The sequence below is a fragment of the Odontesthes bonariensis genome, chromosome 20, assembly GCF_027942865.1.
Source record: "Odontesthes bonariensis isolate fOdoBon6 chromosome 20, fOdoBon6.hap1, whole genome shotgun sequence".
Classification (NCBI taxonomy): domain Eukaryota; kingdom Metazoa; phylum Chordata; class Actinopteri; order Atheriniformes; family Atherinopsidae; genus Odontesthes; species Odontesthes bonariensis.
Window position 1 is genome coordinate 18,171,026 of NC_134525.1, and position 17,330 is coordinate 18,188,355.

The window sequence follows — 17,330 nt, forward strand, 5'->3', positions numbered from 1 at the left end:
GACTGAAGTGTAAGTGTTGATTTTGTACTTTTGCCAGCCATTAGAAACCTCCATTTACTTTTGACCACTTGAAAAGACTTTAGTGGAGCACACAAGTGTCAGGCTTAAGATTTATGGACTAAAAGTATCTGGACTGCTGACCAGGACCTGCTTAATCCAAGCACTAGCAGCTCATCTTCAGAAGCCATATGCTGTAATACATCAGACACAAAGGAAATGTACATGTAGTTGACCCACTTGTCTCTTGATGATAGGAAAGGCTTAAAATGACCGTCTCCACAGTAGTATTTTCTCATTTAATGTCTTACCGCCATCCACTGTTGGGATCAAGGGTCAAATTCGGGATAAAAGGGTGATTCAGGACTTATTAACCTGCACTTGTTTATCACAGACTTCAAGATTCAGATTTCAAGTTTTAAACGCTGAGGTTTTCTCTGAGCAGCAGCTCCCTCTAATACGTGGGGTCAGTGTGTTTCATTTGACTCATCCCAGCAAAGTTTTGGGAGTGCGTTTCAGCGTCTCAGATTTTTAAGGGAAACTTCTTCAGGACCAGTAAGGGCGGCTGTAATCCTTTCTCACCTGCTGAAACATCAGCACAGCGACGAGAGAAGGGGCTGTTATTTTTCTACGCACGTTTCCAGTGCGAATGAAGTCATTTCAGGATTTTCTACGTAACGGGAGAATAAACGGCGAAAGGAATATAATGGGTTTCTTTCTATGCACACACAGGGCTTTTTTTCAGCCGTGTTTTTCTCAAGTTTCAGTTTCATCCACTGATGAGATTGAGAGTGGTGAGCCACACGCCAATTGACTTTCTTTTGAATGTTGCTCCTCCATCCTGCCGTGGCAGCTACAGCTTTTGTGGAACCTGTAGATGGTTTGTTTCCTTTGTCGGTTTTCATATGTTTAAGGTTGAAGTTTGGGACTAATCAATGAAAAACATGACATTATGTTGACCAGTTAATCAAGAATGCCGACGCAACCCGATCATTTCCTTCATATTTGTTGGGTATCGAATGACACAGAGGTCCCAGCACAGAACTGGAAACATGATAAACTTGAGCCAACAAGTCAAAACCCTGTTTTCAGTCTGTCTCGGGAAAATGACCCTGAAGGGATGATTTATATCGGATGTGGAGCTGCAGGGACGCAGAACAGTTGCGGGCCTGCTTTGACTGCATGTATTCAGCGGGGCTATAAATGCGAATCAAGACCACTTCAAATCAGAAACGACACTTTGCTTTTGCTTCTTCTCTTTCCCTTCAAAAAGCATGGTTGAAACCAGTTCTGATTGAAATCCACGGAGTGTTTCGGCGCTTAATATTCGTACCAAATGGGTTTCTTTAAAAGTGCTCGGAGCCTTGAAGCTGTGAAATAACTGAGCCGTCACCGCACGGCTGGGGTTTTTCCTAACTATCGTGGGCAGGTGGAATTCTGCGAGGATGCTGCCAGTCGTAACGGTGCTTTAGAGAGCTTCCTCGTTGAAGGGCCCCCTTTAATGTCTAGAACCAATCAGCCTCCCTTCAGCTCTCTGTAGCTCTATTTCTGTCTCTTCCTCTCACTCTCATCCCTCCCTCTGTGTCGGCGCTCAGTAAGTTCATACAACTGCTTTCATGCCTCGAAATCTGTGAAATAAACACAAACGTTGGCTTTCGGGCGCAGTGCAGAGTGAATAATGATTCCAGTTTTGGGGCTGTGCTGGATCTGAGGCAATGCATTAGCCAGGCTCCTTACTGCTTGCTGTTGGGAAGTAAACAAGGCTGTCACCTTGGCGACAAAAAGGTATTCATGCAAAAAAAAATAAAAGAAAGATCTGAATAACACCTTTTAATGGGATCTGCTGACACGGTTGTGTTGTGCGTTTAGGAGTTGTTGGTATTTTTTTTTCCCCAGTAAATTCTCTGGAAGCCATTCCTGATAGATAAGAGAAATTCTTTGTGCTGCCAGTAAATCTACCCCATACATGTCCAGCTTCTCCTGGTGAATTTTAGCAGGATTAACATTCTCCAAGGCTCTAACTTAACGTCTCCTCGCTTTCTCTTTTTCTCTCTTTCAGAGGAAATCAAGGAGGAATCGGAAAAATTAAGGTAAGCCACTGATGAATTATGTAACGCAGTCTGTCAGCGAGGGTCATTTAAAGGCTTTTTGTTTCCCTGTGCTTGTTGAGGCCCTGTAAAATTCATGGCTCAGTCGGAGGCCTCCCTGTTGCTCTCTCCTGCGTGCCGGCTGGTAAAGGGGATTAGAACTCTGTGTGTGTGTGTCTTTTGTGTGCTCGCGCATACGCACGGCCGCCAGTGTGTTTTTGTGCCTCTGCCTGGCCCGTTTCCAACAGCCCCCTTGCGTTTTTCATTAATGACTTTCTTCATGATGCCCTGCCCATTGCTGAACCTTTTTCTCTTTTTCTTTTTCGACTGTGTCGGGTTTGTTTGTAGCGTGCCGGAGAATGGGCTGCCAAGTAACAAGGGCTTTGGAATGTGACGTAGCATGAGAGCCACCACTTCTCCCCGCAGACTCGCATTCATTTCCCCATCTAAATTTCTACATCCCACCGTTTTCCCTCTCACATGCAGTTTCTCTTCATTATTTCTCTCCATGCTCGCCGTTCAATTTTTCCAGCTCCCCCAATTTCACCAAAAGATCAAAGATGGATGCGGAGCCGCTCTGCAGCCACACCTAGCTCACCCAAATGCTGCAGAGGCTCCCATGCTCTCGCTTATTTTTCTTGTTATATATGTGAAAGTCTAGCTTTTCCACCTTTGAATGCAAATGTAGTTTTTGTTTGCCTGCGGTCGTATTTAAATAACTTCTCTTTATGCATCCATGGTTGCATGTAAGGTCATAAAATAAACATTTCCTTGAAGTCTCAATCAATCCCACAAAATGTGTGATGTCGCTGCTTAAAACCCCTTTATCGATAAAGTAGATTTTTTTTGTTGATTTAATTTAGAAAATATTTGCTCTGTAGACACACGAACCAGATATGAATTGGCACTGGCCCAAACTGACAAATGTAGACATCAGCATGGTGACATGCACAGTTGAGTCGAGCTACAGTCACAGCTGGACGTGCCATTTAACCGGACCACCGTCCTTGTTCTGGTGTACGTACACTGCGGAGGTGCTGTGGACCGTGCGATTAAACAATAAAGATATTCTGCTGCTTTCCACTTCTTTGTGGGAGATCATCTTACATGTAAGTATATCTGTAATAACTGTACCGACGTAGTCTTTAAGCTACTCAAAGATGATGCTGTAGTCAGGATTTTATTAGAGCAGTCTGGGAAAATCATATAGGCCGTTGTGAGTTGACGTGCAGTTTTCCGTCGGCCGATTTGTTTCTGACACCTTTATCAATCTGACAAAAGATTTGAATAAAAATATTTGTTGATGACCTCAAAGTGACCTCAGGATGAAGGATAAACTGTCGCCTTTAGTCTATAATTAAGATCCACGTTATCGAGACTTGACTTATTTTGTGCTACACAGCGTTGTTGTTTTCTCCCACACAAGTTAAAAGTTTTTTTTTTTTTTTAATGTTGTTTTGTGTTAATTAAACCCTGATTCCTCTTTTTATGAAGTTGTTCTTGTCATATTTATTTTGTTCTCTTCCCCTGCTTGGCTCTCCGAGCTTCCTCCATTTGTCTCTTTCCCTCTACAATCTCTTGATCTCTCTTTAATTCATGCTACTTGATGCCTGTTTCCACTTCTAATTCCACGTAGCCCGCTTCGTAATATTTGCCCACTCCCCTTTCTTTACAAGGCACTCGAACGAGGCCTACATCCCCTCATCTTTTATTTCTCTCTATGATTGTGCTCCGCTGTATTCTGTGAGGTCGCCCCTTTAAAAGAGCTGAAGTCATCTTTTCTCATTGCCAAGACATAAACAATTCACACCCCCTCCTTTGCTATCTGTCTGCCTCCCTCCCGCCCTTTCTCTGTTTTTCTCTTATTCCAGCCAGTGCAGTCTGGGTGTGGTAGTACTGCTTGGGGAAGCTGTGGAGACATGGATGCTGAGAGCGATGGTGCATATTTTATGTCTGTGTCTCTGGCCTTGAAAAATTCAGGGAAAAAAAACAAAACAGCTGTATCATTTTTATGAACTAGTAGTTGGCCGGGAGGTGCTTTGTCAGCATGAACACGTGGCAAAGTCTGAGCCTGAATTGCAAACCTCTGAGATTACTTCTCTTTCTCTCTAAAACAGATCAAGTGAGAATTTGAAGCAGCCAGGCAATAAATTGAATTCAGCAGCAATTATAAGTTTGTTTTTTTCCTAGGAGCAAGACGCAAATGTTCATGCTTTTTAAGGGTTGGCATGTTTTAAAGCCCGATTCCAGCTGTGGAACAAGGAGCGGTTGTTTAAAAAAAACACCATCCCTTACAGTTGCTGTTTTATGCTCCATTAGTCATGTCTGGATGTCAAGGGAAGCACGAGCGTGTCAAAATGATTTTTCAACCCCTCTTTTCCCCAGTTTGACAGACCGGGCCGAGGGATCACAGTGTTTATGTCATAGTCTCCATCTCTTTTCGTACTGTCCTCTCCCTCTAGCCCACCCAGTGGAGATGGCAAATCGGGCTCCAGCACTTTACCGCCAATCAAATCAAAGACCAACTTCATCGAAGCCGACAAGTACTTCTTGCCGTTTGAGCTGGCATGTCAGTCCAAATGTCCCCGCATCGTCATCACCTCGCTCGACTGTTTACAGGTCAGTGACGGGACAAGTCAGACCGCAGTGCTCCAACTGTTTGCATGAGTGTTTCAATGTGTGCGAATCCTTGTGCTCTGGAGGCAAAGCTGAAAAGGAAAAAAAAGAAACAAACAGAATAAACTTTATTTCTGCACCAACAATAAAAGTAACCGGTCACGCTTTCTGTATGTGTTTGCATGTCTGCATCGTATGTGTCTGACTTGTAGAAGCTGATAGCGTATGGCCACCTGACCGGCAGCGCCCCGGACAGCACAGCTCCGGGAAAGAAGCTCATTGACAGGATCATCGAGACCATCTGTGCTTGCTTCCAAGGACCGCAGACTGACGAGGGAGTGCAGCTACAGATTATTAAGGTTGGCTGCTGTCCTTGTCCTCTGAATTATTATCACACCTCATTACACATATACTTTACAGCGTTTCAAAGTCCTTCATTTCAAATGGAGTAACCAGCCCATTTTGATTCAAATAGTTTTCCTCGGGGTATGAAGAGCACTGAAACAAGGGTATTATCTTTAAAACCCATTAAATGGTCATGTGACCACAGCTACAGCGTGGAGTATATAACAATAGCAATTACTGCAATGAATCACGAGGTTAATCATCATGTGCGTCAAACCGATAAAAGAAACCCTTTCGAGCTCAGGAAAGCGTTTCTTCATCCGAGACTGACATCAAAAAACAACCTTATTCATATTTGAAACACGACTTTACCTAAATTAGTGAACAAGTCTCAAAAATTCACTTTAAACTTGGTGCCAAGAACAATAACAATATTCTGTTTGAAAGTTGCGTGTGTGGCTCAAACGATAAGATAAGAAATGGAAATCTGAGGAAGGCCCACGCAAAAAAAACAAAAAAACAAGCTTGGAAGTGAAGACTTGTAAGTTAGGCATTCAAAGAAGCTTTGAGTCATCAAAGATAAGGCGGGAATGTAAAAGAAAGCACTCTGCAATATTGAAAGAAGGGCAGCAACCAAAGGGTGAACACGCATAAAATCAACAGTACTTTAGATATGAGATGATGGTGCAACGTGGACCGAAGGCTGCTTGTACACCGAAATGCTGTTCCAAGAACAAAAGACACAGTATAAATCAAGCATCAAACATCCTGACTACGTCATGACAACAGCGGGTACATTTGAGTGGAATTAACCAAAAATCCCAAAATGGAGGGAACTCGGCTTTAACGCCTCCCATTAATCCTGTGAACAATATTTTCTTGACAAAAACAATTGACAGTTGACTTCAGTAAAACCTGTAAAATGGTTTCTCATCTTCTCACAGATTGCTCATGTGTCCCCTTGTAGTCAGTAGCCGTCCAGTTTACTCCAGAAGCTGTGATTTCTGAATAACACCAGGATCCTTAGCTTCTGACTGACACCCCACTTGACCCCGTAGGGGCTTCATTGTTGTGTCCACGGGCTTCGACAGCCAGCAACACCAGGACATACTTTTAGAAGAACTTGTATAAAACATCTCTTTTTTTTTTTTTTTTTTGTGCCATTGTTAGAAAATTTGGACTAGGACTAGACTTGATGTTTTCCTAACTCATAAGTCACAACTAATCAAATTGACTCAAATTGGGGGAAAAAAGGGCAAGTTTGTTGGCTTTCAAAATGGACTAAGATCTGCTCTCATCTCTCATTTACTTTGAGAGTGCCCTGGATGGGAGTTTTAGGCTCATTTTTTCAGATCAATAAGGCATTAAAGTATATATTTGTGTGTTTTGGGTTTTTTTTGTACTCTTACTGTGTGGTAAAATAAACTCACAAACATGTGTCTACATGGATCCTTTATATAAGTTTTCCCACTTGTGCATAGTGTGAAGACAGGCGGTAACGGCTTCTCACAAGAAAAAGTGCCAATCTACACAGGGTGCAATTCATCTGACACCTCTGTTTTTTTTGGTCTTTTCTCCTCCGTCCTCCAGGCTCTCTTGACAGCCGTGACCTCTCAGCACATAGAAATCCACGAGGGAACCGTGCTGCAGGCTGTCCGCACCTGTTACAACATCTACCTGGCCAGCAAGAACCTCATCAACCAGACCACAGCAAAAGCCACGCTCACGCAGATGCTAAACGTCATCTTTGCGCGCATGGAGAATCAAGCAGTATGTCCACCCTTCTGACCACACTGAAACACACACAGAGTTCTGTTTATGTAAACACACACAGACGTTAGACGGAGAGGGAAGCTCCTCTCTTCAGCCACTGCCTGAGGGAACTCTGCACTGACAAACGTTTTCAGCATCAAATGAGTAGTACTTTTAGATATGAAAAAAAACCCAAATCTGTGCATTTTAAAAATGCAACAGCAATTTGGCAACATGCACAGCTATTCAAGTGGGGAATTGGCTTGGATTGTGACTTATTGACGTTGAATCCTGCTGGGGAAAAAGTTTCTGTTGATTCCTCTTTTAAACCACCTATTCCTCATCTAACAAAAGTCTGCAGTTTGCTGTGTCCAGAAGGACATTTTAGGTGTTGCCTTCGAAAAAAAAAAGCTTGCTCTAATGTCATCTTTTTCTTTTTTGAATGACACTTTCCCCCTCCTCACCTGCCTCCCCTCCCTTCCTTTTGGACACATAGCTTACAAATCACAAGCTATCTTGGTCTCTGGCCTCCAGAAAGCGTGACCGCCAGGTAAAGCGTGCAGGACTGCCGTGACATTGCCTGATCAGACCTCTTCAACTCCTCTCTCTGTATCTGTGTTTGCGCATTACGCTTTTTTCCTCATCCATTCATGCACTCATCCGTTCTCTTCCTTTGCTCCTACACTGCACAGGGGCACGTATGCTGTGTACTTCTTCCACCGTGTGCTTGCTGTGGCTTCTGTTGACTTGCCTACAAATCGTCTCGCGCTTTTTTTCCTGCAACATCTTTGGTTTTTAATGGCACCTGGGCGTGGTAAATGTGTTTTTGTAAATGTTTTCGGCCTCTTTGTTGCTCTTTGTGGCACAATGAGCGACTGTTTATGAGTCAGACAGACAGAGAAGATATGGCAACAGTCGGGGTTGGAGATGGAGAGACAAAGCAGACTTTGAGGCACTGCTGTTATTGTTGTGTTGACACTGCCCCTGTCGTACTGCAATGCTGCACAGGGAGATCCACGTTCTGTGTTTGTGTGTAGATGTGTCCTCAGCTGCAGCTCAGCGTGGTATGATCGCACACAGTGTTTTGTCTTACTCGCACACACAGCCCTCGCTATCCGGCCGAGGTGGCATTTGAATAATGAGCTTAGTTCGGGCTGCCTCGCCTGTCCCCTCCATTCGAGGCGTGTTGTTTTGGTCCTGTTGTCGCTCGAATTCAATGCTAATCGTTTTATTTAGGCTGTGTCATTGGATTTATTTGGTTACATTGAGATGTAACAACAGCAGCAGCTTTCCTAATTAGAACTGAACAGCTTTTGATGGAAGCGGGATTTGCAAAACAAGACTTAATTGTTTTTTGTAAAAAGATGTAAGTTGACGTGAGATGCATGAAATGAGACTTTCAAGAAAAAGACCGATTGCATAAGCGTCCTGCAGCTAGAAAAACTTCATACTAGTCAAAGGACTAGAATGAAATAGATTCACAGTGAGCATTTGTCTCTTTGTTTTTGGCAGATTTGTAATCCTGATTCCAGCCTGCTTTAGATAGAAATATAACCACTGTTTTATAAATGTGTCACTCTGCTCATGCTTTACTTTGTAAGTCATGTCCCTTTCAGCTGTCTGAGTCATTCAAATCTACCTCTATGATTTGTTTCTCTTCAACCCTTTATTCCCTGCTAATCTAAAAGTGCACCATGGGCTGTTGTTATTTTAGCCTGGCTGAGAGATTTTTTTACTGCTTGTATTTATTTATCTATTTATTTTTTTTGGGACCTGTGTTGGTGTTTGCTGTGAGCTGGTGACGTGTCTAACTGTGCAGATGATTGTTTCCTCACTGAAATAAAAGGTTGAAATAACATTCCCTCCTAGAAGCCAAATGTTACCACGTTCAGGAGGCAGTCTAACATCTGAAATATTGCAGTATTCACCAGTATATGAAATAAAATCCGTGAGATCAACTGTGTGCAAATGTCTTCTGACCTACTTTTGGCTCGTGACCTACCAAGCTAAAGCACGCCAACTCTTTCCATCGCTCCCTCTTTTTGAAGGAGCCGTAATACATGTCAGCCATGACACATCAGCTAGGGCATGGCTGCGCGAGCCATTTTTCCACCAGAAATGCTTTGTACCACCAGCAGACTAAAATAGACCCAACACACACGCCAACCAGCATGAATTGATTTCACAAAGTTTGTCTCATTGCTCTTTCAGTAGCATGTCCTACTTCTCAGTGCATATTCATGTACATTTCCATACGACCTCACAGCTGATCTATGCTGACACACCTGCTGTTTTAAAGATCTACAAACTCTAATAGTCTTTTGCTCTGACGTGTAGAAGTGTTGAGGCTCAGCTGTGGGCTCAGTGTGTCCACAGGGAAAGTGGCCACTTTAATCAAACTTGTAAGTGCTGATGAGTTTGTTTACATTTCCTTAACCTATTTTCTTTTTCTCTATGTGTGTATGTGTGTGTTGCATGTGCCTGCTCCCTGTGAATGCTTTTTGCCGTTTCGTCTCCTTTATTTGTGGGTACGTGTGCACGTTCTCCCCCTACCTCAGCTACAGGAAGCAAAACAGCTGGAAAGGGAGCGCCACCGGCAGCATTCCCCAGTCACCCAGCACGCTGAGCCGGACTCCCCCCATCTCCAGACTCACGCTCACCCGCCCGCCAAGGCTCTGACACGAGAGGCCAACGGGCCCGTGAGTCCTCCGACTCCCAGCATCACAATCCCGTCCACACCGTCAACCCCTTCGACGCCGGCCCCGGAGTCCAGCAGGAGGTCTGTGTCTGGGGAGCAGGAGGACCAGGGAGAACAGGGGCCCGTGTACGAGAACCCAGATCCAGAGAATGGTTCTGATTTCTGCGTGGCTGAAAATGAACAGACTGAGGCAGACCAAGCCACCGCCGCAGCACAGAGTAAGACATCCTTCTTTTTACCATCACCATGGACAAAGATAATAGCCATACCAGCTAACAGTTTAATGATTTATTCTTTTTTTTTTTAATTAGGAACTCATTAGTTTGTTCTCTTGTATTAGATTCTTGTGCTTATTTGTATCGATGAACTGCATTCAGCCCTACAAGCACTGCATTTGTATATAAAGTATCCAGGCTCGCATTGAAACTGAACATGTATTGCTTAGATGCAGCAGCCCAGGAGCATGAAAGAACTGGTGATGAGGAGGATGAGGAGGGCCCAAACTATGAAGAAAAAGCCCAGGAAATAGTCCAGAGCATTCTCCAGGAGGTGGTCAATACTGTTGCAGGAGGTGAGACATTTTCTCTGTGCTGCAATGATGATATTTATCTTCTTTTAAAGGCCGCAGCTACTTGCACTCAGAAAGGTGAGCTATGGAAACGGTTCAAAGTACACAGCCAACTTCCCCTCTGCTCTTTATGCGGGGCAGCTCCTGAAAGCACATTCCAGTTTGCTCTCATCTCTGCAGAGCAGGAGACCGGGAAGTTGGCACCAAATACCTGCAAATCAGCTCCTGCCTTGTGAGTTAGACTTATGTAATGCAAAGCTAACTATTTCAACTTTAGTGACAGAGCAGTTTCAGCTCAGCTTAGGGAATCTGCTACAAGTGTCATTTGTCCTCCCAATCCTTTCTTAAATGCTTTTGGGACAGCATGCCGTACAAGTTGAACCTCTGATGCCGGGCAAACTGTGCTTTCAAGCTGCAGCACCAATTTATTAAATAAGTTCTTTGGACAGTGATTTTTAGGTCATGTCAGGCTACCGTAACTTCCCTCAGATGCTGACAAAAAAGAAGGCTCAACTCTCTTTCTCTCTCTCTTTGTGTGCAGAAGTTTTTTAAAAATCCATTATTTTTGTCTTGCAGCGAAAAAAGGCTTTATCAGCTTGTCCACTCAAAAGAAATGGAGCTTTGCCCTCTTTTTCTAACACACTTTTACCCTTGGGCAGCGTTTTGAAAAAAAAAAACAGCTTTAAAGGTTGAAGAGGAAGACCGAGCAGACATGCAATCTCGTATCCTCTCGTAACCCCAGAGTTCCTTTATGTTCTCATAAAACATGCTGTTTTCTGATAGACCGCTGTCATTTCCTGTCTTTGTACTAGATCTAAGATTTTTAAAGTTGCTTCGCTGGTCGCATAGCAGCCCGTCCTGGTTGAGGACATGTATAAGTGGTCCACTGTCCTCCTCATTGCCACATTGTCACCACAGGACACTGCCTGGACCCCGCAAACCTCTGCTCCGACGCCAAGGAGTCTGGCAACGAGGGCGAGCCAGCAGAGTCTGAGCCGGCTGAGGGGGTGACAGAGGGCACCCAGAGCTCCCTGGGGGATGAGGGCACAATGGGGAGCGACAACGAGCACATCCATGCCAACGGCATCCCCGGCACGCCTATTTCTGCGAGCTTCACGCCCTCCCTGCCCGACGACAGACTGTCCGTCTCGTCCACTGACACTCAGGTGAGGAGCGGAGCAGGACTGAGGAAACGTCGTCGACTTCCTTTCCCGCTGCATGTTTCAGTGAAAAGATTACATCTACAACAAATCGTCTAAGATTTGAACGTATTCCCTTGTGAATGATTTTGTTCGTGAGAAAAATTAAGGCCTTGATTTAGTCAAGACAAAATAATGAAATAAACTTTGATCACATGCACTGTAAGAAGTACTGAAACCAGTGTTTCTAATTAAATTGAATATGTTTCTTTTAATTTCCCATCTTTTCTCCTCCAGCTCAATATGACTTCTGCAGTTATGCTTGATTGCACTTCTCTGTGATCACAGTCAAGCAAATCTAATAGATCTGGAGGCTTATAATCACACACTGTTAATGTTAAGTAGTCTAGAGGTTTCGTGGGTCAGTGAAAGATTTTTCTAACCGTGCACTTCTTTTTGTTTCTCCCCAGGAATCGGGGGCAGCGCCAGGCCAGCCACCAGGGGCTAAATTCTCCCACATCCTCCAGAAAGACGCTTTTCTTGTCTTTCGCTCCCTCTGCAAGCTGTCAATGAAGCCGCTGTCAGATGGGCCACCTGATCCCAAGTAAGTTTGGTTTGAAATTAAGTCTTCTTTAAAAGATTGTTCTTGTTAAATTGCTTGATGCTTCTTGTCTTGGATTGCCCCTTGCTCACAAACCATGAAAGAAGTCTATGGTACAGGTCACGATGTAGATATGCATTCTTGTGTTCGCTTCAGTCGATTCAAACTAGTTTGGTCACTTTGGGGCTTTCCAGCTTTTATTTCCAAATGGCTCAACAGTTGATCCTACTTTCTAAAATGTCTGGTTTTTCTTCCTTTTTTTATTTTTTTTACATAGATCAGTGGTTTGATATTCCTCTTCTAATGGAGCTTTGCTTTGCCTCTGCTTTTTCTGTACGAGAATAGATATGAGTCATGGTTTGGTTAGAGGATCGCTCCAGCGATAGCAGACGTGTTTTGATAATTGGTGAAAAAGAAGACAATGAGGCATCACTCGGTGTTTTTCTGAATCACATCCTGATTTCATAAGGCTCAGAAACCCTTTTAACTCTTCCCCTTTTTTTCTTTTTTTTAAATCACAAGAAATACAGAGATAACGACTTATTTCCTCCGATCATGCCTTAGTTAGGTGAAATGTGGTCGACCGGCTTTTCCTGATAGCTGCACCTTTTGTGTAACTTGATTTCCTGCATCTGGTTTCTGTTCAAGACTCAATTCACAGAATCTCTTGGGTGACTTTGATATATGTTTTCTGTTTTCTAATCTGTTTAATCTTCATTTTGATGCCAGAGAAAAATAATCTCAAGTCTTTTCTGTTTTAGCTTTTAAATTGCTGTGCTGGAAAATCAACAGAGAAGTGTGTGTGTGCTGTGTGCCTAATGAAGGCCATGTCGATTACCTCAGCCCTAATGTGCTCTGTCAGTGTCGGACAGAAACCTTTTACCATCCTAACAAAGCTGTTCTGCCGGATGTTTAGCTAGGGGCGGCTGTGGCTCAGTGGTTAGAGTCTGTCGTCCAATAACCGGAAGGTTGGCGGTTCGATTCCCACTCTCGCCACTCAAACTGATATAACTGATAGCTGGAGGGGTGTCAGTCCACCTCCTTGTCACGGCTGAGGTGCCCTTGAGCAAGGCACCGTACCCCCATGCTCCCCAGACGCTGAATGGCTGCCCACCACTCCAGGTTGGCATCTGTCTCTGAGTGTGTGACCCTGTGTGTGTCAACAGGTGCCAACCTGGATGGGTTAAAAGCGGAGGACAAATTTCATGTGTATGCATGACCAATAAATCCGATCTTAATCTTATATGTCGCACTCAACACCACACACAAATGGAGCAGTTGCAAAAAATGTCAACATAACTATCACAAATTAATTCTGATCCTCATGGAGGATCAGAATTGACACATTTGGTCTCAGTGGCCTCCCAGAATCTTGGACTCCTGTGCGGGGGGCTTGACTAAGGATGAAAGATTAGATAGGATGAGTCTGAACTCGTTACGTCTTTTCCCTTTAACTCTGGAATAATCTACCACTTACTAAGAGATCATCTACTTCAACTAAAACAACAGAGTAGCGTTTTTGCTATTTGTCAAAATGGATTTTGACTGTCAGGGTGGTTAACTCTTCAATTCCAACATAAAGTTTGAAAGTTGTATTTGTATGACATGCAGGTACATCACTCTGATCGGAGCTACGGGAATTCTTTCAAGAAAACCTCCTGATTTTTCAGATACTCATGATATTGAGTCTCCCTGCATTTTTGTTTGCATTAGAGAAACACAGTAATGTACATTTGATTCTTAACAAATTGTAGATACGTGATACACATTAATTATTCCATTCAATTCACTCCATTTCACTTTGAATAGCAATAGTTCAGATAAAACATTCACTGAACTAAAACCGTCTCTTCTTGATAATCTTTCTGCATCTTTGATAAAGCTTCAGATTTTCTCAGCCCTTTCAAAAAGAAACTGAGAGTTGGGGCATATTGTTGTTTGCTTCCCAAAGATGGAAAGCAGACAAAGTGGGAAAGCACTGCAGACGAGCAGCCAAACCCAGCATATAAAGATGCTGAATGCATCATGTTTTGAATTTCAGTTCTTCCTCCCTGCGACTGTAGAAAAACAGTTCAGACAAGCTGAGGCTGCGTGAGCGGAGACACTTTGATTTAGTCGCCCCAGCGTTGCTTTGAAGGCTGCTGAAGATTTTTAACTCTCTGATGGAGAATTACAGCTTGATGTGGTGTCAAACTGTGCACACACTTTCTTTGTGGTGTAACTCTGCTTTAAGGACAATAGCTGCATTCCTATGTACTCGTTTTTTAGTGAGACTTCTTCGTTTCTCATTGCTGAATATATTGTGGGAAATCTTAAAGAACACATATAAAGCCATTTTTCCAAAAGTTGACACAATTTGCTATTGGTCTTAATGTGTCGGAGACCTGTTTTGGTCAAAATACTAAAGGAAATGAGTACAGCACCCATCTCAACCCTCTCTTAAAAGCCCTGTTCAGAGCAGCTGGGGGGTCTTTTGGGATCGGATGTACAGCTTCCAGCTGCCATGCAAATGTATATTAGATCATAGTTTACTTTGCAGCCATCAAAGCGTGTTATACTGTGAGAGAGCAGGCATACTGCACACATTCATTTCGAACTATCATGCTAACCTTGCTCACTGCTTAAGAATCACATGGCTGAATTTCTGAATATACTTTAATTTCCCTCCTCTGTAGTTTGGCCATGGAAAGTTGGTACCAATCCCTCTTTTATGCACAATCTTGTCATGAGTTGGGCGTTGAACTGGCACAGGTTGGTAAAACAGTGCTACAAAAAGTGGTTGACACACTCACATTTCTTTGCTAACCACTGCTGGAAAATTGTTCTCAGTTATAAAGTTTATCCTCTGGGCTCTTATATCCTCTGAGGCTGATCTATGGTGTCTGATCCAGCTGCAAAAAGCTCTCTGAGTTTTAGATTTTCAGAACAAGGTGACCCCGAATAAAGAAACGGGGTTATGCTAAGATGGAATTTTGAACACAGGCGGAGGAATTTTTCTTTTTTCTTTTCATTGTATGTCTTCTTTAAGGTCCATCAAATAGGAGTCTTGAGCAGATGGTCTGCAAAAAAAAAAAATTTAACCTCATAAGTTGTTTAAGAGCATAATCATATTTAAACAAATGTGGTCATTGTCTTTTATTGTGCTCTAATTTACTGTCCTTCCCAATTATCTAACATGGGTGTAATTGGTGATAATTCATCGGATTCTTTGTCCCTCTTACTACCTTTTTGTTTGTAAATTTCTATGCATTCTAACATTTTGAATGTCAGCAGAATTTCCCTTAATACCACACAAATGATTAATAAAAAAAAGTAAAAACAAAATGTTCTGTCTCAGGTCCCATGAGCTGCGATCGAAGGTTTTGTCCCTCCAACTGCTGCTGTCCATCCTGCAGAATGCAGGGCCCATCTTTAAGACCAATGAGATGTTCATAAACGCCATCAAGCAGTACCTGTGTGTGGCCTTGTCCAAGAACGGTGTCTCCTCTGTGCCTGAAGTCTTTGAGCTCTCACTCTCCATTTTCCTGACTCTGCTGTCTCACTTCAAGACGCACCTCAAGATGCAAATTGAGGTAACATTTTTGCTTCTGTGTTTTTTGTTTTTTTTCTTACAGCCGGTCCTAAGTAATAAAAAAAAAAAAAAAGTAACAATTTCATCTCTGACAGCCTCAGGCTATGAGACTACTATGGGATGAACAGATAAGAAAGTAAATAAAAATGAAAAGACAGAGCCTTGCTTTATATTTTACATATGCAACAAAATCCAGATTAACAGGATATTATGTAGTTTGGTGCACTGGTGATGACAGGAATGCAAAAGTTGTTTATTATTGATGCTTAGATGTTAGATATTTTATTTGTTGAGTGTTATTTCTAATGAAGCATTTAAACCCTTTACTCCGTCATTTGGTCGAGTCACTTTCTTATTTTAAAAAAAGATACCGTGACATCTTATAGCACCCCCCCTTTTTTTTTTTATTATTACTGCTCCGGCAAAATGAGAAAAAAAAAATGCAAATGACAGATTGTTTTATTGATTAGCGCTCTTTACTTAAGTGGAAATGATGAGGGCGAATGAATTGCTGGTTTTCTGCCTTACCGACAGTGTCTTTGGCAACATGTCCGTAGGTTTTTAAACACCTGTCTTCCTTCTGATTGTAACATATCGAACACCACACCTAGTATGACACAATTTGTCAGAGCAGCAAGCAGCTGACACACTGGACATGTGGTGCATTGCTCACACTGCGTCCACCTAAGCCAGGTCACATGGCCACTGAATGTGTTATCAGTCTCCTACAGCTCTCTGAGTTTGTAACACACGACCTCCCTTTTTTTCCCCTCGTGGCTACTCCTTTTGTACGGCTGCTGCTGCTGTTTACATTGTCAAAAACGCTCTCTCTGCAGGTGTTCTTCAAAGAGATTTTCCTGTATATTCTCGAGACGTCCACAAGCTCGTATGACCACAAGTGGATGGTCATCCAAACCCTCACTAGAATATGCGCAGGTTTGCTCCTCTGTTTTCACTTCTTTGAAGCTGATGAGCGCTTTTTAAAATTGACTGATGAAATATTGTCTGTCAGCTAAATGTACATAATCACACCACAACTGTTTTAAGCATCATTTGGGGAACGCATGCAGTAGTTCAGGTTATGCCTTGGTTAACACTGAAACTGCCGGTGTCTCGTCTGCCTCTTTCAGATGCCCAGAGTGTGGTGGACATCTATGTCAATTATGATTGTGACTTGAATGCTGCTAATATATTTGAACGGTTGGTCAACGACCTCTCAAAAATTGCGCAGGGTCGGGGAGGCCATGAACTTGGTACAACGCCTCAACAGGTGATCGTCTTACTCTTTTTCCCCATTTAATTGATTGGATGTGGATGTTTTACAGTTATCCTTAACATATAAGACTCTTCTAATCATTGGAATGATATTTCTCATATTGCTGTCTAGGAGCTGACTCTGAGAAAGAAAGGCCTCGAATGTCTAGTGTCCATCCTGAAATGTATGGTAGAGTGGAGTAAAGACCAATACGTCAACCCCAATTCCCAGACCAGCCTCGGTGAGTCGCTGATTCAGTGAAAAAGGGTGTAATTCATTAAAAAAAAAAATTAGATATGTCAGCCAACCTAACCTATCCTCATCGTACATATGGCAACAGACTTTGAGTGATAGCCAGAAGAAAAAGACTTGGAATAGTTTGGGGGGGGGGGGGTCTATTTGTTTCCCTTGCTCTTCTGTGAGGGTGCTGGGTATCTCCAAGGAAGAGCTGCAGGAAGTTGCTTGAGGCAGTGAGGCCTTGGCATCTCTGCTGTCCTGGGAGCTACTGGAAGCATGAGAGCACGAAGCAGTTTTGAGGAGGGATGCATGGATGGATGGATGGATGGATGGGCAAATCTATTAAATCCTAAATAAGATTTGAAGAAGGTTTGGTTACAGTGCAGAAACTGATGCCTATCACTATATACCACAGTGCTGCTGCGAATATCAACACACAATCCTCTAGTGAAACTGGTCTATCA

General features: G+C 43.0%; 1 protein-coding gene across 2 annotated transcripts in view; it reads left to right on the forward strand.

Annotated features, from left to right (window-relative positions):
* Nucleotides 1-17,330, forward strand: part of arfgef1 (ADP-ribosylation factor guanine nucleotide-exchange factor 1 (brefeldin A-inhibited)) — a 49,559-nt gene that overhangs the window by 16,234 nt on the left and 15,995 nt on the right. Inside the window, exons 2-14 of one of the 2 annotated variants that reach the window (XM_075452872.1) lie at nucleotides 2,057-2,087; nucleotides 4,547-4,703; nucleotides 4,913-5,059; nucleotides 6,636-6,815; nucleotides 7,294-7,347; nucleotides 9,356-9,713; nucleotides 9,941-10,066; nucleotides 10,982-11,229; nucleotides 11,673-11,806; nucleotides 15,141-15,375; nucleotides 16,211-16,310; nucleotides 16,505-16,644; nucleotides 16,762-16,870. In XM_075452872.1, the coding sequence (XP_075308987.1) occupies nucleotides 2,057-2,087; nucleotides 4,547-4,703; nucleotides 4,913-5,059; nucleotides 6,636-6,815; nucleotides 7,294-7,347; nucleotides 9,356-9,713; nucleotides 9,941-10,066; nucleotides 10,982-11,229; nucleotides 11,673-11,806; nucleotides 15,141-15,375; nucleotides 16,211-16,310; nucleotides 16,505-16,644; nucleotides 16,762-16,870 (2,019 nt within the window). The remainder of the gene's footprint in view (nucleotides 1-2,056; nucleotides 2,088-4,546; nucleotides 4,704-4,912; nucleotides 5,060-6,635; nucleotides 6,816-7,293; nucleotides 7,348-9,355; nucleotides 9,714-9,940; nucleotides 10,067-10,981; nucleotides 11,230-11,672; nucleotides 11,807-15,140; nucleotides 15,376-16,210; nucleotides 16,311-16,504; nucleotides 16,645-16,761; nucleotides 16,871-17,330) is intronic. The other variant, XM_075452873.1, reaches the window with a different exon arrangement.